General features: G+C 52.3%; 1 protein-coding gene across 1 annotated transcript in view; it reads left to right on the top strand.

Moving 5' to 3' along the window:
* The window catches only part of UBASH3B (ubiquitin associated and SH3 domain containing B), a 144,756-nt gene that overhangs the window by 88,100 nt on the left and 29,127 nt on the right, over positions 1-27,529 (top strand). The window contains exons 2-8 of the mRNA XM_059676932.1: positions 18,141-18,194; positions 18,826-19,012; positions 19,286-19,484; positions 22,263-22,432; positions 23,464-23,672; positions 25,831-25,963; positions 27,350-27,470. Of these exons, the coding sequence (XP_059532915.1) occupies positions 18,141-18,194; positions 18,826-19,012; positions 19,286-19,484; positions 22,263-22,432; positions 23,464-23,672; positions 25,831-25,963; positions 27,350-27,470 (1,073 nt within the window). The remainder of the gene's footprint in view (positions 1-18,140; positions 18,195-18,825; positions 19,013-19,285; positions 19,485-22,262; positions 22,433-23,463; positions 23,673-25,830; positions 25,964-27,349; positions 27,471-27,529) is intronic.

The raw sequence follows: 27,529 nt of genomic DNA, 5'->3' as shown, positions 1-27,529 counted from the left end.
TGAAGACCCCCAGGAAATGCAACTCACTTAGGCTCTTAGGACCTTCGAGGAAAAGGGGACCCGGCTAGCCTTGCCCAGTGCCGACGACTGAGACTCCCAGCTCAGGGCTGGCTGGGCTCCTTGGAATCCTCCCTCTGCAGCTCAGAGAGCCCCGGTGACGCCCCACTTCCCTCCTGACCAAAGCGGCTCCCGCCTGCCTCCCCACAGACGGTGGGCTCCCGCCTTCAGGGGAGTGCCAGCTTCCGCAGATGACTCCCCGCGGCCGCCCCTGGCTGCTCGCCCCTTTGCCCCTTTTCCTGTGGGGTTGCCCTGTCTGGAAAGCTTTCTCTCTCCCCAAATCCCAAATACGCCTCAAGACCTTCCCAAGTGGCTGTCAATCACTTTAGCAGAGACGAGACCTGGGTCTTCTGATGCTTCTTGAAATGTGAACATTAGCGGGGAATGGGAGACATTTATTCTAGGGAAACTGCAGAGACAGATAGATGATACGCAAAGGCCTGTGCTATTTTTAAGTATGTGCTGAGCTCTCAAATACAAATGCACGAATGCTGCCATTAGCGTCATTCTGCCTGCAAGGGGTAGCTACTGTTACCCCACCTAAGAGACTTGGAAAAGGAATGTTGGGATAATTAATTAGTCACAGTCCCACAACCAGCAAGAGTTTGCTCCCCAGAATGTGCTCCTGTCACACTGCACCCTCCCGTGTGCCTCTGCAGCACCTCCCTGACCCCGGGGAGGGGTCCTGCCTCTATCCAGGGAGGGGTCCTGCCTATATCCGGGGAGGGGCCCTGCCTATATCCGGGGAGGGGCCCTGCCTATATCCGGGGAGGGGCCCTGCCTCTATCCGGGGAGGGGTCCTGCCTCTATCCGGGGAGGGGCCCTGCCTCTATCCGGGGAGGGGCCCTGCCTATATCCGGGGAGGGGCCCTGCCTATATCCGGGGAGGGGCCCTGCCTATATCCGGGGAGGGGCCCTGCCTATATCCGGGGAGGGGCCCTGCCTATATCCGGGGAGGGGCCCTGCCTCTATCCGGGGAGGGGCCCTGCCTCTATCCGGGGAGGGGCCCTGCCTCTATCCGGGGAGGGGCCCTGCCTCTATCCGGGGAGGGGCCCTGCCTATATCCGGGGAGGGGCCCTGCCTCTATCCGGGGAGGGGCCCTGCCTCTATCCGGGGAGGGGCCCTGCCTCTATCCGGGGAGGGGCCCTGCCTATATCCGGGGAGGGGCCCTGCCTATATCCGGGGAGGGGCCCTGCCTATATCCGGGGAGGGGCCCTGCCTATATCCTGGGAGGGGCCCTGCCTATATCCGGGGAGGGGCCCTGCCTATATCCGGGGAGGGGTCCTGCCTATATCCGGGGAGGGGCCCTGCCTATATCCGGGGAGGGGTCCTGCCTATATCCGGGGAGGGGCCCTGCCTATATCCTGGGAGGGGCCCTCCCTATATCCGGGGAGGGGTCCTGCCTATATCCAGGGAGGGGTCCTGCCTATATCCAGGGAGGGGCCCTGCCTATATCCAGGGAGGGGTCCTGCCTATATCCGGGGATGGGCCCTGCCTATATCCGGGGAGGGGTCCTGCCTATATCCTGGGAGGGGTCCTGCCTATCCCCCCGGGAGACATCCTCAGAGGCAGGAGGGACATGCTCACTGCTTCCCCACTGTGGTCTGATGGCTGGTTCCCAACCACAGTGAGGCCAGAGCTCAGCGCCTTTTCAGCGAGAACAAAACGAGCCCTCTCCTGTGGGCTGTGGGCCGTGCCGCAGGAAAGCACCGGAACCTAGCAGCGTCCCCGTGGGCCCGCACCCAGGAGAGCTGCTGACCGCTCTTGGTGGGTTGGGAGAGAGTCTTGCTGGCGGGAGAGGGAAGCGGCGCACGGCAGGTGGGAGTTTTCCACCTGGAGTCCTTAAGCCCCAAATAGCTCACAATCCCACTCTTCTCTTTTTTATTTTTTATTAATTAAATCTTTATTGTTAAGATTATTACATTTGTTCCTCTTTTTCCCCCCATAACTCCCCTCCACCCAGTTCCCACCCCACCCTCCTCCCTCACACCCCACCCACTGTCCTCATCCATAGGTGCACGACTTTTGTCCAGTCTCTTCCCGCATCCCCCTCACCCCTTTCTGCCCCAAGAATAGTCAGTCCATTCCCTTTCTATGTCCCTGATTCTATTATGATCACCAGATTATTTATTCACTTGATTCTTAGATTCACTTGTTGATAGATGTGTATTTGTTGTTCATAATTTGTGTCTTTACCTTTTTCTTCTTCTTCCTCTTCTTAAAGGATACCTTTCAGCATTTCATATAATACTGGTTTGGTGGTGATGAACTCCTTTAGCTTTTTCTTATCTGTGAAGCTCTTTATCTGACCTTCAATTCTGAATGATAGCTTTGCTGGATAAAGTAATCTTGGTTGTAGGTTCTTGGCATTCATCACTTTGAATATTTCTTGCCACTCCCTTCTGGCCTGCAAAGTTTCTGTTGAGAAGTCAGCTGACAGTCATATGGGTACTCCCTTGTAGGTAACTGACTTTCTTTCTCTTGCTACTTTTAAGATTCTCTCTTTGCCTTTTGCTCTTGGCATTTTAATTATGATGTGTCTTGGTGTGGTCCTCTTTGGATTCCTCTTGTTTGGGGTTCTCTGCGCTTCCTGGACTTCTAAGTCTTTCTTTCACCAGGTAGGGCAGTGGTTCCCAAACTTATTTGGCCTACTGCCCCCTTTCCAGAAAAAATATTACTCAGCCCCCCCTGGAAATTAATTTTTTAAAAATTTTAATAGCAATTAAACAGAAAGATATATGTATTAATGTTTCTACCTTTTTCGTAAAAATAGTAAAGAAAAGTGTAAATTGGAAACATTGAAGTTTGAAATTATGAAACTATTTATTGAACTCAGAATAGAAAGGTAATACAAAAAAAGTTAAAACAAATGCACCTGTGGCCATCACCGCCCCCCTGGATCGCTGCAGCGCCCACCAGGGGGCGGTAGTGCCCACTTTGGGAATCACTGAGGTAGGGGAAGTTTTCTGTCATTATTTCTTCAAATAGGTTTTCAATATCTTGCTCTCTCTCTTCTTCTGGCACCCCTATAACTCGGATGTTGGTGTGCTTGAAGCTGTCCCAGAGGCTCCTTACACTATCTTCGTATTTTTGGATTCTTTTTTCATTTTGCTTTTCTGGTTGGGTGTTTTGTGCTTCTTCATATTTCAAATCGTTGACTTGATTCTTGCGATCCTCTAGTCTGCTGTTGGGAGTCTGTATAATATTCTTTATTTCAGTCAGTGTATGCTTAATTTCTAGTTGGTCCTTTATCACAACCTCGAGGGTCTCATTAGATTTCTTGTAGGCCTCATTAAGTTTATCGGCAGTTTCTAGAAAATTCTTGAAAAACCTTAAAAGTGTGGTTTTGAACTCTATATCCAGTAGTTTGCTTTCCTCCATTTCTGTCATTTGTGTCCTTTTTCTTTGTCTCCGCATTTTTTATGCTTCCCTGTGTTGATACAGTAGTTTTCTGTGCTAAGTGTCCTCTAGGGCCCATTGGTTCAGCCTCCCCAATTACCTGAGTAGGACACTCTTGGTGCACCCCCTTGTGGTCTTTGTGCACAGTCTTGTTGTAGTTAAGCCTTGATTGTTGTAGGTATCACTGGGAGGAATTGACCTCCAGGCCAATTGGCTGTGAGAATTAGCCGTGTCTGCAGTGGGAGAACTTCTGTGCTGGAGACACCCCTCCAGGGCAAGACTTGCTTCAATGGGGCTTTGGTGCTCACTGAGCCTGCCCCCAGAGGGTGTCCTTTATGGTTCCACGGAGCTGCAAACTGGATGGTCCCACTCTGACCTCTGGGTACACTGGCTCCTGGATCTCTAGGGAGGTGTTAATCTAGCCTCTTCCTTAGGCTATCCAGCAAAAGCCTCCCTGCAGGGCTTGGGTGGGGTGGGTCCCACGGGATCAACAGGGCGGGGCTAGCAGTTATGGCTGCTCTCAGTCCTGCCCTCAGAGGCTCCACTTCTCAGTGTCTCGGCAATTGCTGTAAACCCCTCCGAGAGAAAGCTGCCCTCAAGTTCCGACCGATGCCAGACAGTCCCGTTTCTCCGGTATGGGTCTGAGTCCCCAGAGACTCGCCCGGAACTGGAGCTCAGAGCCTGAGACTCCCTCCCGATTGAAAACGACAACCACGCCCTCAGCCGCCAGCCCGCTCCGTGTGCGCCTCTGTACCTTAGTATTTCACTTCCGCACTGCGCCTCCTCTGTGTCTTGGTATGCTTTTCTCTTTCCTTCTAGTTGTAGAATTTCCACTCAGCCAGCCTTCCTGTGGTTCTGGATGATGTCCGTTCCGTCTTTTAGTTGTATTTTTGAAGTGGTTGTTCGAGGCAGCAAACTCCGGTGTTTACCTATGCCGCCATCTTGGTTTTCCCCGAAAACAATCCCCTTCTCTTTTTTAAAACAACAACAGAAAACTGTAGCATTTTCATTGCCATTGGCTGGTCCTGGTGGGAGCATCCCTCGCCCAGTTGGCTTGCTGCTCTGTTGGCTGTTAGCTGTACAGGCCACAGCTTCTGAAAACATTGGCCATTAGCCCACGGCTGAGAGGGTTCCCTGAAAGGAGCCTGACTCTGAACCTGGGTCTCTGTGATCGATCCATCTTCCTCCATTGGGTCCATTTCCTCTGAAGGGAACAGGCCATCATGGTTTATTTGATTGACAGGCCCCTCTACTACCTTCCTTCATCTCCTAGGGAGGCAGCCTGAGGGGCTGGGGCCCCAGAGATGAATCTGTTAAGCTGAGCTGCCCAGGCTCTTTGTAAGCCTATCTCACCGGCAGCCTGAGGGGCTGGGGCCCCAGAGATGAATCTGTTAAGCTGAGCTGCCCAGGCTCTTTGTAAGCCTATCTCACCGGCCTTAGCGACAAAAAGTAGCTGAAATCCCTTGTGTTAAAGTGACATAATAAATTATGTTGTTAGGTCGGGAAAGCGTGACCAACTGGCAGGTATGAAGAAGGTGGCATGAGCCTGGGCACAGGTGGAAGGAGGTGGACATAGGGAGGGACTTCAGTCATCGAGATTTTGCTGAGGCCCCTCTTCTGAAGGCCTGTGAAAGCAAGAAACAGTCTTTGGTACAACCGCGGAGGAAGTGCTACCTTGTCTGGGGACCAGGAGGGATAAACAGCATGGTCTCAACTTCCTTGGTAGCCACAGAGTCAGTCTCTATCACGTACGATTGCTCTGAGGACCTTGGAACACTGACGCCTGTCACATCTTTCCTTCTCGCCGGTGTCCTTGTGTGCCGTTCATCACCTCCTCTTTGAGATGAAGAAGCTAAAGCACCAAATTGGGAAATGACTTCCTTCAGGGCAGAGGCACCTGAAAACCAGTGCCCGTGTCCTAGTTCCTTTAAGGACCCACTAGGCAGCAGTGCTTGGCCTTGATTTTCCTTAAGCCAGGAAGGCTTAGCTGAAGGACCACGTGTGCCCATCCTTTGCTTGTGTGCCTCTCAGCTGCTCCTCAAATGCTCTCCACATTCATTTGGCCTCTGACCATCAATTAAAAGTGGGACTAACACTGTGTGGATCGTATTGGCCCCTGTGGATGAGAGGGTAACCGTATCAGAAACTGAGGTCTCAGTCAGCAGGCAGTGGTGATGAGAGGAGGTGCAGGCTATGAGTCAGGGGTGAGATTGGTAGCCCTGTAAGCATCTCCTGTCCCCGGCCAGTGGGCTGCATGGACACACGTCTGCACTTTATTTTGTGTCCACCCTCAGCTCTGCACATGGGGTTCTCTCTGCTGCCGAGAAGCCCCATTCCATCCTGAAAGGCACCCCAGGGGTCCGGGCAGATCTCTGTGATTACATCCAGCGAAAGTGTAGGGGCCACTTCTCTCTGGTTTCCAGAGAAGAGGGAGGTGGGAGGCCATTGGCTGAGATGCTTCCCAGGCTCAGTGAGAGGCTATGGGCTCAGTGCTTCAACTACTCAGCAGACTCCTTTCACTGACTCAGACTTCAGCCACGGCTTCAGAACCAGCCCCTGGGTTGGGACAGCCATCATAAAACGCAAACAGAGACATGGGACAGCCGACTGCCAGGCAGAGCCATCCAGGTCAGAGGCTCTTGACAGTACGGCTTCACGTTTGGCATGAGGGTTTAAGTCCGTAAGTGCCTGTGCATGGAAGGTCTTCAGTCATTACTTTCTTATTCTTATACTAAAGGCCCAGTGCATGAACTCGTGCATGGGTGGGGTCCCTCAGCCTGGCTGGCGACTGGGCGATCGGGGCTGCAGGAGGTTGGCCGGTGAGGGGGTTGGGGGGGAGGGGGAAGGGCCACAGGAGGTTGGCTGTGGGAGCCCACTGACCACCAGGGGGCAGCTCCTGTATTGAGCATCTGCCCCTTGGTGGTCAATGTGCTTCATAGCGATAGGTTGGCCAGTCGTTCGGTTGTTTGGTCACTTAGGCTTTTATATGTATAGATTTCTCCAACTAGAGGAGCAAATAGATGCCCAGTCACCACCTTGCCCTCTGCTCTCAGGGTAGCAGCTGTCAATCTCCAGAAGACTGTTAAGCTGCCTATTATCCTATGAAGGTAGCACTGGGCAGGGGATTCTTCATAGAGCACAATAGAGGCCTCTGATATTTCTACCTAAAACCACATTACCAAATAGCATCTGTTATTTAAATACACCCTAAATGAATTCCTCATGGTTGCTTTGTGGCACCAGTGGCCTCTTTATATTATACACTGAACTCACCAAACAGGAAAAATAGGAGTTGGATTCTACCTATGTTTGCCCATCCCCCAGCCTAGAGCAGATCTAGGGGAAAGGATGAGATATGTGAATAACTGGGTCATCTTTTAATTGAATTAGATGTGGAAAATTTAACAACTAATATCCTACAGGTTAAGAACATTTAAAAAAATCCTACAGTTAGCATTAAATGTTTCTAAATTTGAGGTTGTCTTGGATACATGAAGGACATTTAATATTTAATTTAGGTTGCAATAGAAAGCGTGATTCACTTGGAGGATCACACTTAACCCGTTATCCACGCTTTTCCTACACCAATAAGTCCTTGGTCCCTGAGCGCCAATGCACAGAGCAAATGAGGCCCTGAGGCCGTGTGTACGCATCTGTCAGTAATCCAAAGCCAAGGACAGAACAAGTAATTGGAAAGCTCAACAAATTAGGTTTCTAATTCATTCAATCAAAGTCTTGCTATTGTGAGGGATATGTTTCCATTTCTATGAGTATACATGCTTCCTAATTTTTTTGCTTCAGGCTTTAGGTTTGAGTTTAATTAGTTCAATAAAATAGGGATTGACCTGTCACCTGAAGGCAGGTGAGAGATGTATCATGCTTCTTGGAGAACCTGGGGTCTGGGTTAGCCTTTCCACTGGAGCCAGGTGTCTGGAGTATTTACTGACCTCAATTTTGAGTGAGTTGGGATCTGAAGGGACTCCTTAGACAGGACACAGGCGCTCAGTGGGTAGGCTAAGGAAATGTCTGGCTTACAAACAGAGAGACAAGGAGTCACAGTCAAGTAGCCGAAAACTCGAGGAACAGAGTGCCTGGCCAGGCCGGTGTCTGTAATGATATGTGGTCCAGCAGTTAGCCCCGACCCCAGCTTCTCCAGGGAACAATAACCGAGCTCACAGCCACTACCACCCCAACCCCAACCCCAACCCCAACCCCAACCCCAACCCCAACCAACGTGTCTCTGCTCTTACAGTCTCACTCATGGGTGTCCCCACCATCCACACATACATTCAAGCTATAGTTCTCATCAGTCTCCAAGAGTATCCAATCAATAACCCAGACATCCTTCCTAACATCCCCTCGACAATATGCTTCAGCCGCTCAACACTCCCTTTCTAAGTAGCCACCAGCGTAGTGGTAGTCTCCCTTAACTCCATCCCTCACATGCAGTCTGATCGCCTCTTCGCTTACCATTCTTTACTGTTCCCCACTCCATAAGCTAGTCAGGTCTGAGCCCGCTAAACTGGCCCACACACTTTCCTTCTGGAGCTGTTCCCTGCCCACCTGTTCAGCTCCACCTTTACTTCTTCCGGCTTTACCATCTTTGTTCCAGCAGCATGAACTCTAATCCCCCTGCACGTGTACACTAGCTCTTGCCATGCTCTCCACTTCAAACGCCTTTCTCCCTCCCCTCTTCCGCTAGCCAGCTCTTACTCTGCTTTTAAGATCTCAATCAAGCATCATTTCTTCTAGGACAGAGTCCCAAACTTTCTCAGTTCACAGCATCCTTAGTGTCTCAGTCATTTTTACATAGAGCCCGCAGGCCAATGTAAATGCCTAATAATTCATTTAATAGTTAGATCCAAAGAACTTAATAAGTATTTATCGCCTAAAAACTTAAGAGCCATGTGAAAAATAATACAAACAATTGAAAGAAAAATAGTATTTTTATTTCATTCTTAAATAACCACAACTATTTACTAATAGGATGTGTGTTTGCTGGGCACTGCACAGCGGTTCAAACCTTAGGATCTGTTTGGACACCACCACTCTCATGTCCTGTTCTGCCCCGGTTTTCATTGGGCACTTGCTTCTTATTACAGCTGTTTCCAAAGTCCCAGTCCACACAGATAGGAAGCCAAGAGGAATGCAGCACAGCCTCGCACTGGAACTGTGGCTGCCGAGCTAGTAGCTTGTGGGATGTCCACCAGGTGATGCGTATTGCTGTTTCCCTGGAGAACGTAAGCTGTCCCCCAGCACCTCTGTTTCCCTGGAGAACGTAAGCTGTCCCCCAGCACCTCCGTTTCCCTGGAGAACGTAAGCTGTCCCCCAGCACCTCCGTTTCTCTGGAGAACATAAGCTGTCCCCCAGCACCTCTGTTTCCCTGGAGAACGTAAGCTGTCCCCCAGCACCTCTGTTTCCCTGGAGAACGTAAGCTGTCCCCCAGCACCTCTGTTTCCCTGGAGAACGTAAGCTGTCCCCCAGCACCTCCGTTTCCCTGGAGAACGTAAGCTGTCCCCCAGCACCTCCGTTTCCCTGGAGAACGTAAGCTGTCCCCCAGCACCTCCGTTTCCCTGGAGAACGTAAGCTGTCCCCCAGCACCTCCGTTTTCCTGGAGAACGTAAGCTGTCCCCCAGCACCTCCGTTTCCCTGGAGAACGTAAGCTGTCCCCCAGCACCTCTGTTTCCCTGGAGAACGTAAGCTGTCCCCCAGCACCTCTGTTTCCCTGGAGAACGTAAGCTGTCCCCCAGCACCTCTGTTTCCCTGGAGAACGTAAGCTGTCCCCCAGCACCTCTGTTTCCCTGGAGAACGTAAGCTGTCCCCCAGCACCTCTGTTTCCCTGGAGAACGTAAGCTGTCCCCCAGCACCTCTGTTTCCCTGGAGAACGTAAGCTGTCCCCCAGCACCTCTGTTTCCCTGGAGAACGTAAGCTGTCCCCCAGCACCTCTGTTTCCCTGGAGAACGTAAGCTGTCCCCCAGCACCTCTGTTTCCCTGGAGAACGTAAGCTGTCCCCCAGCACCTCTGTTTCCCTGGAGAACGTAAGCTGTCCCCCAGCACCTCTGTTTCCCTGGAGAACGTAAGCTGTCCCCCAGCACCTCTGTTTCCCTGGAGAACGTAAGCTGTCCCCCAGCACCTCTGTTTCCCTGGAGAACGTAAGCTGTCCCCCAGCACCTCTGGGTTTGCCGAGGCCTCCTGACCCAGAGGAGCTTTGTGCTCAGTTGTGAGCTCAGCCGCAGCCCCCCCTCGCCTGGGCGCTCGGCCAGGGCGGCGCCATGGGACATGGAGGAAGCTGTTTGCATCGGTCTCTTCCTCCTGTGACTTCTGCAGGGCAGGCACCCGTGGGTCCCTGCCAATGAATAGTGCAGCCATAGCACATAGTGACACAGGGATAAATGCAGATTCTCGCACAGTAACCCTACTTCGGCGCCCCCTGTACGGGGCAAGGGCTGCTCTCACACGCTGCAGTTCAGCTGAGAGGAAGTGAAGGGTTAGAGCCACAGTGGGCCCACGGACCAGCGAGGCGGCAGAGGACACCAGCTTGGGGACAATTAAATAGGAAATCCCAGTCCAGCTCTAACCTGTGGTTCTGCTGGACCTGGAAGTGGGACAAGCCTGCATCTACTGCAAGCATGTCAAACTTGAAGGCTACGCGGGCCACAAAAAACAAAAGCTTCCATTTTCATAGAAACGTAGGTTTATTTCGCTAGAGACATGCTGAATACAAAGGGCTGAAATAAATGAGTAATCCTTAACATAAAATAATAGAACATTTTAATAAAAGTTAATATTTTTCTTGAACATTAACTTACCAGACACTGAATAACTGCACAAATTAATAAGTGTAACGCAAATAAACCTATTTTTCTTGTTCTCTGAAAGTGAAATATTTCCTGTTGCGCACACCAAACAAGTCAGTCCAAGACTAATGATGTGGCCATCGGCTGCTAAAATATTCGCTGCTAGTATCAGTGGAGAGAAATGGTGCGCCTGCGCGTAAGGCAGGGAAATGAATGCAACACGATGATAGTCATCAGTCATTAGCGAACGTTGTAGTTCGTTATTAATAATTGCGTGTAACAGGATGTTGTAAAAATTAAGTTACGGAATTTTTATTAAAACGTTTCTTACATTCCGTTATACCGGCTGGGCCGCAACAATATTGGTTGTGGGCTGCATGCGGGCCGCGAGTTGACATGCTTGACCTACTGGACCCCGCATGAACCAGGAAGCTCCATCCAGTGCATTTCTTACTGTTGTTTGGTTTCCTACTAAGAGTTCCCTGGGAGGAGAAGGAAAAAGAGAGCTTGGAAAGAAAGGAAGGAGGGAGAGAAGAGGGAAGAAAGGAATACAGAAAAGGAAGGAAGAGGGAGAGAGGAGGGGGAAGAAGTGCTCCTCGGTCGTGTGCAGTGACAGGTCATGAGGCATCTCCGCCTGGTGGCTGGGGGGCGCCCTGGCCTGGAGCCAGACCAACCTGGAACCCACAATGTAACAGAGCTGAGGGCGACCCCGGGCCTCGCCATCACAGCCAAGGAGGCCTGGCCGTGGGCACTGCGGTGAGGCATGAGAATTCGCACATTTTTTCAGATTCTGCTGAGAAGAAACCTTCAGCGTAACAGGAAGGTGAGGCAGGACCAGGGCCAGGAGGCAGGTTTCTGTTCTCACCTGAGAACATCCGCAGTTCGTGGGCCCCACTGATTCCGACCGCCGAGGTCCCGTCTAAACAGTCGTCGCTGAAATTCACGGGCTGGCCTCCTCCCCTTTGGGTTTAAAGGGCTGCTCCTCTGTTATCTGCTCAAGATCTCCACTGTCTCTGCCAACTCTGAGTCACTCTACAGGTGTCAGACATTCAAGCTCAACCTGATGTTCGGGGTTCACCCTCACACACCCGCCCCCGCCCATGGCCTCGGACCGGCGGGAGCTCTATTCTGCCGTCTTCCGTCAGTGAGGTGGAGCAGGGGGTGCGACCTGCCGCTGCCCATGTTCTGGGAACAGAATGAACCCAGCGCCTCCAGCAGGAGCTCTGCCCAGGGCTCCTGGGAAGCCAGTTTACGCCTCCTGCGTAGAGAATCTCACACCTGTTTCAGATCACTAACTACTTACCAGAAACTTTCAAAGAAAAACAAAACAGCTTTGTAGCACATACTGCCAGGAAATTCCTTCTGATGACTAAGGTGAGCCCTTTGTGATATTGCTAAAGCTTGTTTTATCTCGGTAACATTTGCTAGCGAAGGTGCATCAGATACAATAACCTTCCATAGAACACTTTTTAATTTTATTTTTCAACTAGGGGCCCAGTGCACGAATTCGTGCACCTTGAAAGGAACTGTGTTCTGTGAGGCTGCGATAGGCACAGGAGTGGGTCTTGGCTCATCCTCTGTGCTCGCACCCAGCCCCTCCCGCTGCAGCCCCCTGTCCCCTGTCTGCTGACAGCCCTGCTCCCACAACCACCGCTCCCACTTGCTGACAGCGTGGAGCAATTGGGGCTGGTGCCAGCAGTGGGTGTGAATGGGGCCTGCACCGTCAGTGGGTGCGAGCAGCAGCTGCTACCCTGATCACCCTTCAGGAGCAGGGGGAGATGGGAAAGCCCTCAGGGCTAATCAGGGGCAGCAGTTGCCACTCACACCCACTGACAGCACTGAGTGATTGGGACCAGCGCCAGGCGCCAGCAGCAGGTACGAGCAGGACCAGCACCAGCAGGAGGTGTGAGTGCTGGGTGGGACCATGGTGCGCAGGAGCAAAGAATTTTCAGTAACCACCAGAGGCTCACCCCAATGACACTGACTGGCGCCCCGCCTTGGTCTGGTGCTCCTGCTCACCTGCTCCACCATCCCGTAGCAGCCGATGCCCGCCATGTTTCATGCGTGCCCCCTGGTGGTCAGTGGACATCATAGCGACCAGTTGTTTGGTTGTTCGGTTGTTTCGCTGTTCGATCTATTTGCATATTAGGGTTTTATATAGAGAGATTACAGTTGACATTCAACATTATTTTATATTACTTTCCGGTGTACAGCAGAGGGGTTAGGCAATTATTCCACTTACAAGATGGTCCCCCAGTAATTCAAGTATCCCTGTCACATGCATAGTTATCAATATTGCTACTCTGTTCCCTACATTGGAATGTACATCTCTATGGATGTTCTGTAGCTACCAATTTGCACTTTTTATTTTATTTTTTTATTGGTTTTTTACAGAGAGGAGGGGAGAGGGATAGAGAGTTAGAAACATCGATGAGAAACATCGATCAGCCGCCAACCAAGGTACATGCCCCTGACTGGAATCGAATCTGGGACCCTTGAGTCCGCAGGCCAACGCTCTATCCGCTGAGCCAAACCAGTCAGGGCCCAATTTGCACTTCTTAATCCCTCCTCCTTTCACCCAGCACCTCTGGCAACCATCAGTTTGTTCTCTGTATCTACTAGTTAGTTTGTTTTATTTGGTTGTTTATTCTATTCTTTAGATTCCACATATAATGAAATCACATGGTACTGGTCTTTCTCTGGCTGACTTACTTCACTTAGCATAATACCCTCTACATCCATCCATGTTGTCACAAATGATAAGGTTTCATTTTTATGACCAAGTAGTATATATATTTATAAATGTCTTTATCCAGTCATCTGTTGATATACACTTAAGTTACTTCCATATCTTGGTTATTGTAAATAACACTGCAATGAGCATGGGGCGCATATGTTTTTTCAAATTAATGTTTTGGATTTCTTTGGACATATACCCAGTCATAAGGCATTTCCATGTTTTATGTTTTAGAAGCCTCCATACTATTTCCCACAGTGGCTGCACCAGTCTGTATTTCCACCAACAGTGCTTGAGGGCTCCCTTTTCTCCACATCTCACCAACACTTGTTTGTTGATTTATTGATGATAGTCATCTGGCAGGTGTGAGGTGATATCTCAGTGGGGTCTTAATTTGCATCTCTCTGGTGATTAGTGACTTTGAGCATTTTTTCCTATGTCTACAGGCCTTATTATGTCCTCTTTGGAGAAGTGTCTATTTAGGTCTTCTGCCCATATTTTAATTGGATTTTCAGGAGGGGGTGTTAAGTTCTATATGAATCTTGGTTATTGATCCTTTATCTGATATATCACCGGCAGATATCTTATTTTATTCACTAGGTTGTCTTTTCATTTCATTGATGGTTTCCTTTGCTGTGCAAAAACTTTTTAGTTAGATGCAGTCCCATTAGTTCATTTTTTTTTTTTTGTTTCCCTCACTCGAAGAGATATTTCAGAAAAAAATATTGCTAAGAGAAATGTCAGAGGTTTTTTTAAAAATATATTTCTTTATTGATTTCAGATAGAAAGGAAGAAGGAGATAAAAACATCAATGATGAGAGAGAATCATGATTGGCTGCCTCCTGCACACCCCCTATTGGGGATTGAGCCCGCGACCCAGGCATGTGCCCTTGGCCGGAATCGAATCTGGGACCCTTTAGTCCGCAGGCTGACGCTCTATCCACTGAGCCAAGCCAGCTAGGGTGAAATGTCAGAGTTTATTGCCTATGTTTTCTTCTAAGGGTTTTATGGGTTTGGGTCTTTTAAGTCTTTAATCCATATTGACTTTGTTCTTGTATATCGTGTAAGAAGGTGGTCTAATTTCATTTTTTGCATGTATCTGTTCGATTTTTCTAACACTGTTTACTGAATAGATTGTCTTTAACCCCATTATATATTCTTGCCTTTTTTTGTGTGTAAGATTTTAATTGTCAAGGTAGGTGTGGATTTCTTTCTGGCTCTCTCTTCTGTTCCATTGATGTGTCTGTTTTTATGCCCGTACCACACTATTCTGAATACTAGAGCTTATAGTATAGTTTGATATCAGGTCGTGTGATCCTTCCAACTTTGTTCTTCTTTCTTGAGATTGCTATGGCTCTTTAGGGTCTTGGTGGTTCCATATAAATTTTTGGATTTTTTGTTCTACTGTGAAAAACGCTATTGCTATTTTTACAGATTGCATTGAATCTGCACATTGCTTTGGGTAGTATAGATACTTTACTGATATTAATTCTTCCTATCCATAAACACAGTATATGCTTCCACTTACTTGTATATTCTTCAATTCATTTTTTAGTGTCTTACAGTTTTCTGAGTGCATGTCTTTTGCCTCCTTGGTTACATTTATTCCTAGGTTGTTGTGGGTGTTTTTTGAGGCAATTGAAAATGGGTTGTTTTCTTAGTATCTCTTTCTGATATTTCATCATTGGTGTATAAAATACAACCAATTTCTGAATATTTATTTTGTATCCCACTAATTAATAAATTCATTTATCAGTTCTATTGGATTTTTGGTGGAATCTTTAGGGTTCTCTATACAAAGTATCATGTCATCTGCAAATAATGACAGTTTTGCTTCTTCCTTTCCAATTTGGATGCTTTTTATTTGTGTTTCTTATCTGATTGCTATGGCTAGCACTTCTAAGACTCAGTTTAATATGAGCGGTGAAAGTGGACATTCCTGTCTTGTTCCCAATTTTAAGGAAATCACTTTAAGCTTTTCCCTGTTGAGTATGATGTAGTTGTAGGTTTGTCATATATGGCCTTTGTTATGTTAAGGTATGTTTCCTCTATTCCCACTTTGCTGAGAGTCTTTATTATAACTAGAGGCCCAGTGCACGAAATTGTGCAATCCTTGGGGGGATCGGGCCTAAGCTGGCAGTCGGACATTCCTCTCACAGTCCAGGACCCCTCGCTGCTCCTTACCGCTCAGCTCACTGCTCCTTAGTGCTGCCGTGGAGGCAGGAGAGGCTCCCGCCACCACCACTGCACTCTCTAGCCGTGAGCCTGGCTTCTGGCTGAGCGGCGCTCCCCTTGTGGGAGCACACTGACCACCAGGGGGCAGCTCCTGCACTGAGTATCTGCCCCCTGGTGGTCAGTGCACATCACAGTGACCAGTCATTCTGGTCATTCTGCCATAACGGTCACGTAGGCTTTTATTATACAGACTAGAGGCCCAGTGCACGAAATTCGTGCACAGGTAGGGTCCCTAGCAGCTGCCAGCTGCCGGCTGGGCCTTCCTTTGGTCTGCGCCGCTCCCTGGTGGTCAGTGCACATCATAGCGAGTGATCGAACTCCCGGTCTCCCAGTCAAACTCACTTTGCATATTAGGCTTTTATATCTATGGATAGATGGGTGCTGGATTTTCTGCATCTATTGATATGATTGTATGCTTTTTATTCTTTCTTTTGTTTATGTGGTATATCAAATTAATTAATTTGCAGATATTGTACCAACCTGTCACCCAGGAATAAATCCACTTGATCATGGTATGTGATCTCTTTAATGTATTGCTGAGTTCAGCTTGCTAATATTTTGTTGAGAATTTTTACAGCTGTGTTCATTAGGGTATTGGCCTATAATTTTCTATGTTTGTAATTTCTTTGTCATGTTTTTACTCAGAATAATGCTGCCCTCGTAATGAGCCTAAAACCAGCCTGGAGGCTTCGCTCCTCTTGAGTTTCTTTGAGTAGTTCCAGCAGGAGAGGTGTTATTCCCATAAGACTTTTCAGACGTGTCTTCTTCACAAAGAAGAATTTGGGTTCCCATGAACTTTTACCATTGCCTTATCACCCAAACCCTTCATTGTCTGTCTCAGTTATAGTTTTGAACCCCCTCCAGAATTTGTTTTTTGAGTCACGGAGACCATGACTTAATTAGACCTTTCATTTCCAGAGAATTCTCCTACTGCTTAAAGAAAAGTAAATTTCAGTAAGGTATATTTCACCAGGGGAAGGGCATAGAAAAAAATTGGATCTTTTATATAAATAGCACATTGTACCACAAATGAGTTTTCCTTTTCTCAATTGTTTTTGAAACAATAGGTGTTTTTGATTAATTTAATTCATAGTAGATTCTAACTTCTAAGAGACTGATTTGCATTCTTCTATGGGTACGTGGCTGCTGGATCTGAAAAAGGCAAGAGGTATGTTCTCGGATGGCCTAGTAAACAGTAAAGGAAACGGCTGTCAACAGGCCAGCATGAAGCACCTTACCCAGGTGTGGGCATGGGGTGGGGGGAGGAGGGGAACTTGTTTTCCAGTCCTTTCCTCAGCAGCTTCTGTCCTGAGAAATTCTGAGGGGCCCAGAGCACTGGCCCTGCTTCTTCATAACTTATTTACTGAAAGGAGGCGTGTCTTCTAGGAGCTGTTCTCCTTAGCTGTGCCCGTTTCTTCACCCTGTTCACTTGGTATCTGTGCTCAGGTTTTCATGCAGGAAAGGCAGGCATTTTTCTTGCCTTTGGCCTGTGGAGCGAGCAGGAGCCTGGCCTGCACTGGCGTCCCCTTCGCCAGGCTGCCTTCAGCAAGTCGCTGTCCTTCCTCCCCAGCTGCCCTGTGTGGAGGGAAGAACTCAGGTCTCAGGTGATCTCTGAAGTCCCTGTCAGTCGGATCTCCATGATTCTCACAGCACCAGCTCTTCTCATTGCTCCATAGAGGGGCCACGAAAAGGAAAGAGGAGTTGGGTTCAGCAGCCCATTGGGAAAAGGGGGCATTCCGTCCCCTCGCTCCTCTCTCCCAAGGACCCGGGATCCATGTCGGGTAAAGGATGGGAGTGAGTGTTCATTGGCATCTCCCATGTGTCAGGCACCGGTCAAGCACTTGACTGAAGAGTCGATGCACTGGTGTCCTTCGCTACCATAGCCCCGTGCGCACCCCCATCCCTCCCAGCGGGGTCCGTCCGCGTTCTTCAGGTCTCACTTATGGTGTCACCTCTTCTCTGAAGCCTTCCCTGACCCCCTGACCGTTCCGCTTGGGTTGGTCTCCCTGTCCTATGTTATGTTCCCCTACTTTCCTTCACTGCCCCGACCACAGTAGTAATTAATAATTATCTGTACAGATGAACGTTTTCATGCCTGCTCAGCTGAGATCTCCATGAGGGCAGGAGCCACATAAGTGTTGTGTTTCGCTGTATTCCTAGAGCCTAGAACAGCGTTGATGAGATAACAGCAATTCACTGAGGATTTCTCGAATGGGCGTCGTAGGCATGCGTGCACGAATGGGTGGGTGAATAGCAGAGCTGGGCACAAACCCAGAACTCTCGGCTCTTGGAGACCAGACGGAAACTTCAGCAGCGTCCACTGTGCTGTGTGCTGGCGCGCAAGGGCCTTGCTCCACAGCCGTCCTCCTCTCTCCAGCAGTGGGGGCTCAGCAGCGCTGCTCTGGACACGGGAGCCCAAAGATGTCTGTGAACTGGTTGGAGATCACGGGTCCACCTGAGGCTGGTGGTGGTGGCTGGAGGTGGGCGGGAGGAGGCATTGAATTAAACCAAATAACTGTCCTTGGTGGGCATTTGGCCCACTTTCTCGTACGCTCTGCCAAGGGCTGCGAATAAACAACATTCTGCAAGGGATCTAGGGCAGTGAGAGTGAGTGCCTGAGAATGAGGGAGGAAAACCCATCACATGACAACCTTCAGGGGAGCAGAACTAAAACTCCAGTGTGGAGCCTGCTGACCGCCCACCGGCTCAGGCTGCCTGCAGGCCCGCTGGCCACGCGGAGGTCAGCGCCCGTGCGGTGTCCCAGCGCCTGGCTGTGGCCCTTGGGGAGCCCGCTGCCGGTGTCTGCCCACCTCGGAGAGGCTTTAGTCCCTTCCTTCGCATCACCTCCTGCACCGCAATGAGCAGCTGACCGGAGGCTAAAAACACTAACAACAGAAATTTGATTTCTTCTTCTAGACAAAAAGCTTTGGCGTCCACCGGAGGAAGAAGTGTTCAAGCCGCGTGTGACTGGTTGGTATAAAATAACTAAATGAGAAAATGACACTTGATCAGCTCTAAATATATGCGGATGACAAGGTTGTGAGCCTGGGGGGTGGGGCGAGGGAGACCCGGGACTGGACCGTCCATCCCGCCATTGCCTCCTCCCGCTGCCTAGGGCGTGCTTCTCCTTAGCGATGTTTCAAAGAGAGCCTGTCCCATAGCTGCCGCCCTCCAGCCCCCACAGATGTAAGAAGCTGTGTGCAGGCTGCGCAAGTCAATTGAGGGAAAAACCTACCCACCTTTCAGGAAGTCACTGCCCAGGGCAGAGCCCAGGGCGGCTCCGAGGGTCCCTTGTCTTTGGGAGGCACCGGTTTAATCACCAACGGAGCTGAAGGAACCCCGTTGAACGGCGTGTGGTTGGGAAAGGGTTGGGGTTCGCCTGCGAATGCGGCCTGGAGAGGGCTTCAGGTTTCCGAGGGGCCGTGGGCGAAGAGGCACCCACAGGCGAGGCTGTGGCTGAGGTCAGCTGTGAAGTGTGAGCTGCGAGGGGTGGGTCCTTAGCGCAGAGGGAAAGCCCTTCCCACCAGCGGAGTGTCTGGTCCCTCCCCCCCCCCCCCCGCCCCCCGCCATTCTCCAGCAAGGATGCCCGCTCTCTCCGCAGGCTCTTCTCCCACGTGGGCGACCCCTTCCTGGACGACCCGCTGCCCCGGGAGTACGTGCTGTACCTGCGCCCCACGGGCCCCTTGGCCCAGAAGCTCTCCGACTTCTGGCAGCAGTCGAAGCAGATCTGCGGGAAGAACAAGGCACACAACATCTTCCCCCACATCACCCTCTGCCAGTTCTTCATGGTGAGCGGCAGCCCCAGCCCCGCTGCGACCTGGCGGGACCTGGAGTCACAGGCGTAAGAGCTGTGTGATCCGGTGCCAGGTCATTGGGCGTGTGCAGCTCCCCTCCTCACAGACGGGGTGTGCGTGTGCACGCGCGCGTGTGTGTGTGCATGCATGTGTGTGTGTGTGTGTGTGTGTGTGGTGGTGTCACACTCTCAGCTGGGCGGAGGGTACCTGAGGACCTCAGAGCTGAGCTCCCCTGGCCCCCGAGTGCAGCCCCCGCTTCCCTTCCAGTGCGAGGACAGCAAGGCAGACGCCCTGGGGGAGGCCCTGCAGGCCACCGTCAGCCGCTGGAGGGGCAAGTTCTCGGTGCCGCTGCCCCTGGAGCTCTACACCTCCTCCAACTTCATCGGGCTCTTCGTGGAGGAGGCCAGCGCCGACGTCCTCAAGAAGTTCGCCGCCGACTTCGCCGCGGAGGCTGCATCCAAAACCGGTGAGCCCTGCTGGCCCGGCGGGCGCCCTCAGAGTGGGGGAGACGGGGATGCTGTGACAAGTGGGATGGGGTGGGGAGGTGGCTGCGGGAAGGGGCCGAGCAGGACAGGAGCACACCCCCTCCCGGGAGCACCCACACCACGTGCTGTTCTGCTAACTCCCGAGAGAATGCCCAGTGCTACTCCCCGACACCAAGCGGAAGGAACAGACACCTGCTCTCCAAGGAGCCACCTCAGCGTCAGGAACCTTCCTCCCTCCCCCCACCCCCTCCCACACAGGCACCACCTGGGCGGTCAGTCCAGGCCCAGGGAGCACAGCACAGAGGAGCGTGGAGCCTCTCAGAGTCAAGAACAGTCATCCCCACTGAGCCCCGCCCTCGACCTAGGAATCCATTAGGCGGCCCCTAGGCCTCAAAAGCCGTCCAACGGTCCCCCTCCACATCTCTCCTGCTCTCTCGTGGCAGCTCTTAGCTTAAAGCTGCTGCAATTTCCCACCAAAGAAGTTAGCTGAAAGGGATGCTGAAGACGCATGGTGACAGGCGACAGGCATGGTTGGGGGGGTCCTCCTCTCTGACCACTGGTACGGACGAGCTCCCCGAGCTGCAGGACACACAGACAGTGAGGTGAGGCAGCGTCTGGGCTCCCAGACAGCGGAGTCCAGGGGTCCTCAAACTACGGCCCGCGGGCCACATGCAAATACAAATATTGTATTTGTTCCCGTTTTGTTTTTTTACTTCAAAATAAGATATGTGCAGTGTGCATAGGAATTTGTTCATATATTTTTTTTAAACTATAGTCCGGCCCTCCAATGGTCTGAGGGACAGTGAACTGGCCCTCTGTTTAAAAAGTTTGAGGACCCCTGGCGGAGTCAGTCGGCAGGGCTCAGTGGGAAGCTGCAGTGTGTTCCCCGCCACGAATGCGACAGTCAGACGTGGTTCCTCCTGGCGGAGCTCGGAGCCTGGCTGAGCACAGGGGCTGGCAGAGCCCAGAAGAGAGGCCATCCCTGGAGGGTGGCTCCCCCGCGCAGCAGGAAGGAGCTCACAGGGCGATGATCCCTGCAGGGCGGGCGCCCCAGCCCCAGCAGAGAGGGCCACAGAGGCCATCCGCCCAGGGAGGCCACCCGCCCATGGAGGCCACCGGCCCGCGGAGGGCTGAGCGCACAGCTGGCCGGAGGGATGGGTGCAGGGCCAGAGGGGCCCAAGCTGCCTGCACCACCTCGTGTGGAGGGCAGGGCCGGGCCACCTGGGGTGGAGGCTGTGTCTTCGCAGCCCAGCTGGGACTGTGCTGGCACCTCTTCGCTGGAAAGGCCTGAGCAGGGCTGGGCTCCGGAGTGTGCGGAGGGCCCATCCCCCGAGCCGGGAGGGCTCCCTGGGGTCCAGCCTGGAAGATCCCTCTCCCAGGTGGGGCCTGCAGCCGCCCCCCAAGCCCCCTGCTTCTGGGCGAGTGTCTGCTTCCTGACTTGGGGCGCCTGTCCTGTCACAGGGCCTGAGCATTCCAGAGAAATGTTTTCTTAGGGAAATGGCTCCTGTTCACCCCACAGCACCACGGAAACCCCCACAGAAACCAAACTCATGTTGTGGCCCCCAAACCCAGGTGCCTCACACAGGAGCAAAGCGGTCTCCCAGGGCCTGGCCTGCTTTCCTGGCGGGAGGGGGAGACGCCAGGAAAGCAGTTTCTGGGCCCTCGCGCCGCCCCCTGCTGGTGGTTTGCAGAACTGCGTACCCTGCTGTGTAGCCGCCTCAGGGCTTCGCCTTGGTGTTCTGGAGTTTGGGGGCCCCCAATTCCTTCAGCAGGTAGATTTAGGGCTGCCCCACAGGGAGATCCATTCATGTGTCTTTGTTCATTTAACAAGGACTGACACCTGGCATGTGCTGAGCACCGGGACCCAGTGTGGCTCACAACGAAGAGAAGCAGTGTAGGATCGCAGAGAAAGCGCTCAAAACCCAAGGACCCAGCTCCCGCCGCCATCTCTGTGTGGTCTGAGCGAGCCTCTTAGTTTCTCAACTCCCTAAGCAGCAGTCGCCAGCCTTTTGGACCTCACGGGCCACCAGTCCCAACCGCCGCCCTAAACCCCTCTGGTTGCGGCTTCTTCAGAGTCTCGCATGGACAGGAGCTGCGCTGCCCATTGAGAGAGACGAACGAGGAAGAAGAGGCGGCTTCGCTTGCCTCTGGGTGTCTTAGAGGAGCAGTCTGTTTGCGTTAAGCCAGCCGGGGTTCCAACCCGGGCACATTTGCCCCAGGGGACGGCTGGCGACGCCTGAGTGTTTCCGGTGGTCACACCCAGTGGTCACACTCTGGGTGCTGCTGTGGCCTCCAGGAGGCGGGGCCTCTCTGCCCAGGGCAGCGCCCAAACAGAGTGATTTCACCCAAATGCTGTTGAGAATCCCTGTTTTAAACTTTGAAAATATTACTTTTTCTTCATTTCTCCATCAGAGCCACTCAGAAGCTAAGAGACTTGATTTCACCAAAACAAAGGCAACATAGCTTTGAGAGGCGCATGATGACATCTGCTCTTTATTTCTGCGTGCATTAGTTCCTCCCCTTAGGGCCGTTTCCTCATCTGAGTGGTGGGGCTGCGCCTGCCGGGCTGTCGCGAGGGGAGCAACCAGGAGGATTGCTCTTCCCTCTCCGGCTGCAGGTCTGGGTCTGTGCCCCACGCGGCTGTCTGACAGCAGGCTCCCTCGCTGGGCGCTGGGCGTGGGAAGCAGGATGCTGGGCTCTCCCTCGGCCCCACCGCTGCTAGCAGTGTGAGCCTAACAGCACCTGCTCCCCTTTTCCAGAAGTGCACGTGGAGCCTCATAAGAAGCAGCTGCACGTGACCCTGGCTTACCACTTCCAGGCCAGCCACCTGCCCACCCTGGAGAAGCTGGCCCAGAGCATCGATGTCAAGCTGGGGTGCGACTGGCTGGCAGCCATATTCTCTCGGGACATCCGGTTCGCTAACCATGAGGTAATGCTTCCCTGTGGCTCCTGACCTGAGCGGCCAGGAAGGGAGCAGGCAAAGCAGGAGCCTTGCTGCTCACTGGGGCAGGGGGCAGGGGGCAGGGGGGCGTCGACCACCCGGGCGCCACCATTTGGGGAATCTGCACTGCGCTCAGACCCAGCCTTCTCTGAAGAGTAACACTGCCCTTATCCCTGAAGGAGAAGCTGAGTCACAGAGGTTAGGTCCGAAGCTGAATACTTTAGGGCCAGAGCTGAAACCAGAATTCAGGGATTTCGACAATGAAGACGGGCAGTCCATCCAAAAACAGACCACATGGTTTGATGAAACAGTAGCCCTCCAGTTTAACTCCATTTATTAACAGCACTTACATGTGTTTCCTAGGTTTTTTTGTAACAGCAGCAGAACTGACTTCTTAAAGTTTATAGAGTCTTTTAACATTTCTTTTAAATTTTGTAAAATATGAAAAATTGTTAGAACCTCAGGGTCTAGACCAGACAACCTCATCATGGATTTGGAGTGTTGGGAACAGCGACCCAGACGCCGCCGGGCCGGGGCCGGGCGGGGGTGCGGGGCGGCAGTGCCAGGACGCAGCTCCCAACGCCAGCGGCTGCCCGGAGCCTTTCCGGCCGGCTCTGTGAAGACGCTGCAAGGAGCCTGGGCTGGCATCTCCTGAGCAGCGGCCTCCCCTGCACAGGGCAGTGCCGGGTGGTGGGCGGCCGCCTGCTTTCTGAGAAGCCGCCTTGGAGAGCGGGGAGGCGAGGGCATCTTCCAAGGGCACCTCCAGTCAGCACTGTCCTCGGGCGCCTGCCTGACCCACATTGGGCTCGGTTGGCACTTAGGGAAGAGACGCTCAAATGAATTATTTTCTAAAAATAACGTGGCCTCTTTGTCTCTTATTTGTTAAAGCTCATTTGTCCTGTCCCTGCCGCGGGGCTCCCCTCTGAGGCCGTGGCACCCGCTGAGCCCCCTGCACGTGTTCACGCAGGACCCGGCCGCCCGGCGGGCAAGGCGGGGCCTCACTGCCCTCTCTCCTCCAGACCTTGCAGGTGATCTACCCCTACACCCCCCAGAATGACGACGAGCTGGAGCTGGTCCCGGGGGACTTCATCTTCATGTCTCCCGTGGAGCAGGCCAGCACCAGCGAGGGCTGGGTCTACGGCACCTCCCTGACCACCGGCGGCTCCGGGCTCCTGCCCGAGAACTACATCACCAAGGCGGACGAGTGCAGCACCTGGGTGTTCCACAGGTGAGCCGCCGAGGCCTGTGCCCGCAGACTTCCGGGAGGGGGCGCCTGGGCGTGACCTGGACACGCAGGGCAGCAGCCACTGTGGACGGAGGCCCGGGAAGAAAGCCTGCCGACTCCAGTCTCCCAGGGAAGAGCTGCCGTGGGGATGGGAGAGCTGAGAACTGGGGTGGCTGGTGGGTCCTCCTGGGCTTAACCTCAGGCCTGGCGCTTGGAAAGATGCGCTGGGTGTGAGCTCAGCTCCCCTCCCCGCTCTCAGCAGAAGGCACTGCCTGTGGTCTTGCTGGAACTGACACCCCCACTGCTGGCAGGAGCCCAGGCCTCATCCCAGAGGGGAAAGGGGCAGGAGTGCTCCTGGAACTGCCTGCAGGAGGGGCTCTCAGGCCTCGCAGCAGCTGAGGAAGCAGTGAAGGGGCAGGGCAATTGGGGCCGAGGTTCCACCCACGCATGTTGGGCCCTACAGGCTTGAGGAATCGGAGAGTGAAACTGGATTTTCTTTAGCTCTGAGATGTTGGGAGGTCTCGGTTTAAAACAAAAGAGAATAACCGTCCATTAGACTGCGTGAACCGCCCAAGATTTCCTTGGTCTACAGTTGCTTAAATTTTACCAAAATACGTCTCCTTTGGCCACACATCACACTTACTGAGGCAGCTTTGTTACACGGGACCCACCTCACACTGTGAGTCCCGATCTATGCAGAGTGTTAAACCTCCCCTGGTGGCCAGGACGTGCGCAAGGGCTGAAACACTGCTCTTCTGGTGTGAGCGTGGGTGACCTTTTGTTTAAAGAGGGTGAGTCTGTTTACAGTTGAAGAAAGGGGCTCCTTGGAGAGTGAAAAGGTGCTAAAATTACTAAAATCAGACAGGTTTTTTGTTTTGTTTTGTTTAATCCTTACCTGACGGTATTCTTCCATTGTTTTCTAGAGAGAGTGGAAAGGAGGGGGAGAGACAGAGAGAGAGAAACATCAGTGTGGGAGAAACACACCAATTGGTTGCCTCATGCAAGCTCCCCAGTCAGAGCCAGGAATTGAGCCTGCAGCCCAGATAACATGCCCTTGATTGGAATCGAACCTGGGACTTCAGTCCGCAGGCCGATGCTCTACCCACTGAGCCAAACCTATGGCCATAGACTTTTTAGAAAGAATTTTTACTAACTACCAGTTAGCTTTATTATATTGTTAACTATAATAAGTTTTTTTTAAATTAAAATTCTAAGAATAATACTGTGTTAAAAATACACAATCCAGAGCGGATGTTACACTGCACAGATTGCTGGGTCAGCAGGGAGAAACCAGGACTGGGCAGGGCTGACTGGGCCTGTGGCTGCCCTCGTTCTAAAGAAGCGAGAAATCGAACACTTAAATGTTCTCCCTTCACACTGCCTAGGATGCTGACGGAGATGGTCACCGGATTTGCCTCACGGCCATGTTTAAATCGCAGTGTTTATTAAACAAGGCTTTTTGGAGGTCTTACTAATCCAATCATTTCAACCTGGCGTGAGTCACTGCCTCCGTTTAGCGAGGCCTCTTTGGGCTCCTGCAGTTCTGGTGTCACCCAGGAAGGGGAGCTCCGCTTGAGGCCCAGCATCTGGCCGGAAATGCCCTGTGGGTGATGATCTTGTTGGAGGTGTTGCTGAGAGGAAGGAGGGGCTTGGGGACAGGGAGGTAGAAGGGGGCGGGGGTAGGAGAGGGGAAGTGGCCGTGAGGTTTTCTCAACCGTGAGGAGCCACAGGCAAAGTGGGGGCGATAGTAGAAATGCTCCCGGAATGTGTGGGTCGGGATGAAAATCACCACAGAAAAGATGAAAGGCAGCAGGAATTATTTATTTCTTTTGAGCCTGAAAAATAGGTGGAAACAATGGTCCAAAATTGACACTTCATTATTCTTTCCATGACTTCAGTGTAGACCATGCCTATGGCGTCTTAGCACAGGATGCAGGCCTGTCTTGCCCAGGGGGTGAGTTTGTCTATTCCAAACAGAGAAGCCATCTGCCCCTAATGGATTAACAGCTGACGTCAGCATGAAGCAAGATGCGTGCATCCCAGGAAGGCGGCCCCCCCGCTGAGCTGCCCCAACCTGGGCCTGTCAGGGAGCGTTTGCTGCTGGTCCGGGCTGAGGACTCCCAGCGGACGCAGTGACCTTCTTCCTTATCTTCCTCTGCAGTTCTTACTCCATCTTAAATGCATCGTCTTCCAACGCGCTCCCATTCGGTGACGGCATATTGGACAGGCGGTCGTACGAGGACCAGGGCCTGGGGGAGATGGCGCCCCTCACCATCGTCTGCCAGCCCTCACAGGTGAGGCTGCCACCAGGGCACGCCCTCAGCGGCACTCCAGGTCCCCTGAGCACCTGTTACCGAGGCTGAGGCCACTGACATACATACACACCGGAGACGAGAAGAGCCAGACGAGGTCCTGACGGACCACCAGCATCTGGTCTCGGCTGTCAGGAGGCTCTTCGCAGAGGGGAGCACGTCAGCACGGGCAGCAGCAATCGCTGTATCTGTGTCGTGGGCCGTGGTGAGGATGAGAGGAAACAGGGTGGGGAGACGGTGAAGAGCAGTTAGAGGTGCAAATTCCTGTTATAAAATAGATAAGTTTTGGAGATGTAATAGGAAGCACAGAGAATATAGTGATTAATATCATAACTCTGTATGGTGACAGATGGTTACTTATACACCATAAGGTATATAAGTCTCAAATCGCTATGTTGTATACCTGAAACTAATACACTATTGTATGTCAATCATACTTTAATGAAAAATATTAAAGGCAAGAAGAAGACTGTTAGCACAGTACCTGGTGCACAGCGAGTGTTCAGTGTACATTGGAGCGCTTGGTATATGTCAGAAAGTTTGCAGAATGAAGGGTTGGGAGAGTAGTTTGAACAATACAAAGGCAAGTTGAAAGTTCAAACATGTTGAGGATCAAGAGACTAGATCACTTTGGCTAGAGCCCAGGGCTTGGATTAGAAAACAGGAAGGGAAAATATGGGGAAGGCATGCCACCCCCACTTATTAACTTCCTCCTTGGGAACCAAGGTAAATGCTGGCCAGAGTGACGCCTGTAGCCCTAGGGAAACGGGGAATCGCTCAGAAAGAAGGCACGGAGGGACATCTACCGTGACCCGCCCAGCAGTTGTAGAAACCAGCGCCATCTGGACATGCCTTTGACCACGCCCTGTTTCATCACCTGGCGTAGAACCATTTCCCGGAGCACCAACATGTATGAGTTGGACAGTAGAGCCTAAACATGGTTAGAGCAGGAAGGCAGGCCCTCACTGTTGGAGGAGACCACTGGGCCATGTGGTCTGACACCAGGCACATAGAGGTGTTTGTGGTAATGAGCGTCCTCACTCCCTGAGAGAGCTGAAGAGGCCTTTGCAGAGGGGAGGACGCCGTCCCAACAGTGGCTTTCTCTACGTGCCAGCTAGTTTCACCTCTGAGCAGTTACTGCTCCTACTGACCATAGCAGTCGCACGGATAAGGCCATTTTCTAACCCTTCTGGTTTCGCAAAGCCCCTGCAGTTCATCGCATTTGAGCCCCAGAATAACCTGTGAGGTCTGCAGGAGGACAGGCCACGTCAGACATTCGCAGAACCCGCTCTGGAGCTCAGCTGGCCTGCGCCTGGCCCGGGCCTGTCCACTGTCTTCTCTCCGCTGACAGCTGTTCCTCACCCGCAGCCTCTGAGGGCAGGCAGCCAGCCCGGCCCCCAGAAGAGATGCCTCTTCGTGTGTCGGCACGGCGAGAGGGTGGACGTCGTCTTTGGGAAGTACTGGCTGTCCCAGTGCTTCGATGCCAAAGGTGAGGAGCTGTCCGTCCTCCCCAGCATTGCTATGCCTATCGTGGCCTCTAGAGGGCAC

The sequence above is a fragment of the Myotis daubentonii genome, chromosome 19 (genome assembly GCF_963259705.1).
Source record: "Myotis daubentonii chromosome 19, mMyoDau2.1, whole genome shotgun sequence".
In the NCBI taxonomy this organism is placed as follows: domain Eukaryota; kingdom Metazoa; phylum Chordata; class Mammalia; order Chiroptera; family Vespertilionidae; genus Myotis; species Myotis daubentonii.
This window is presented reverse-complemented; position numbering and strand designations above follow the sequence as displayed.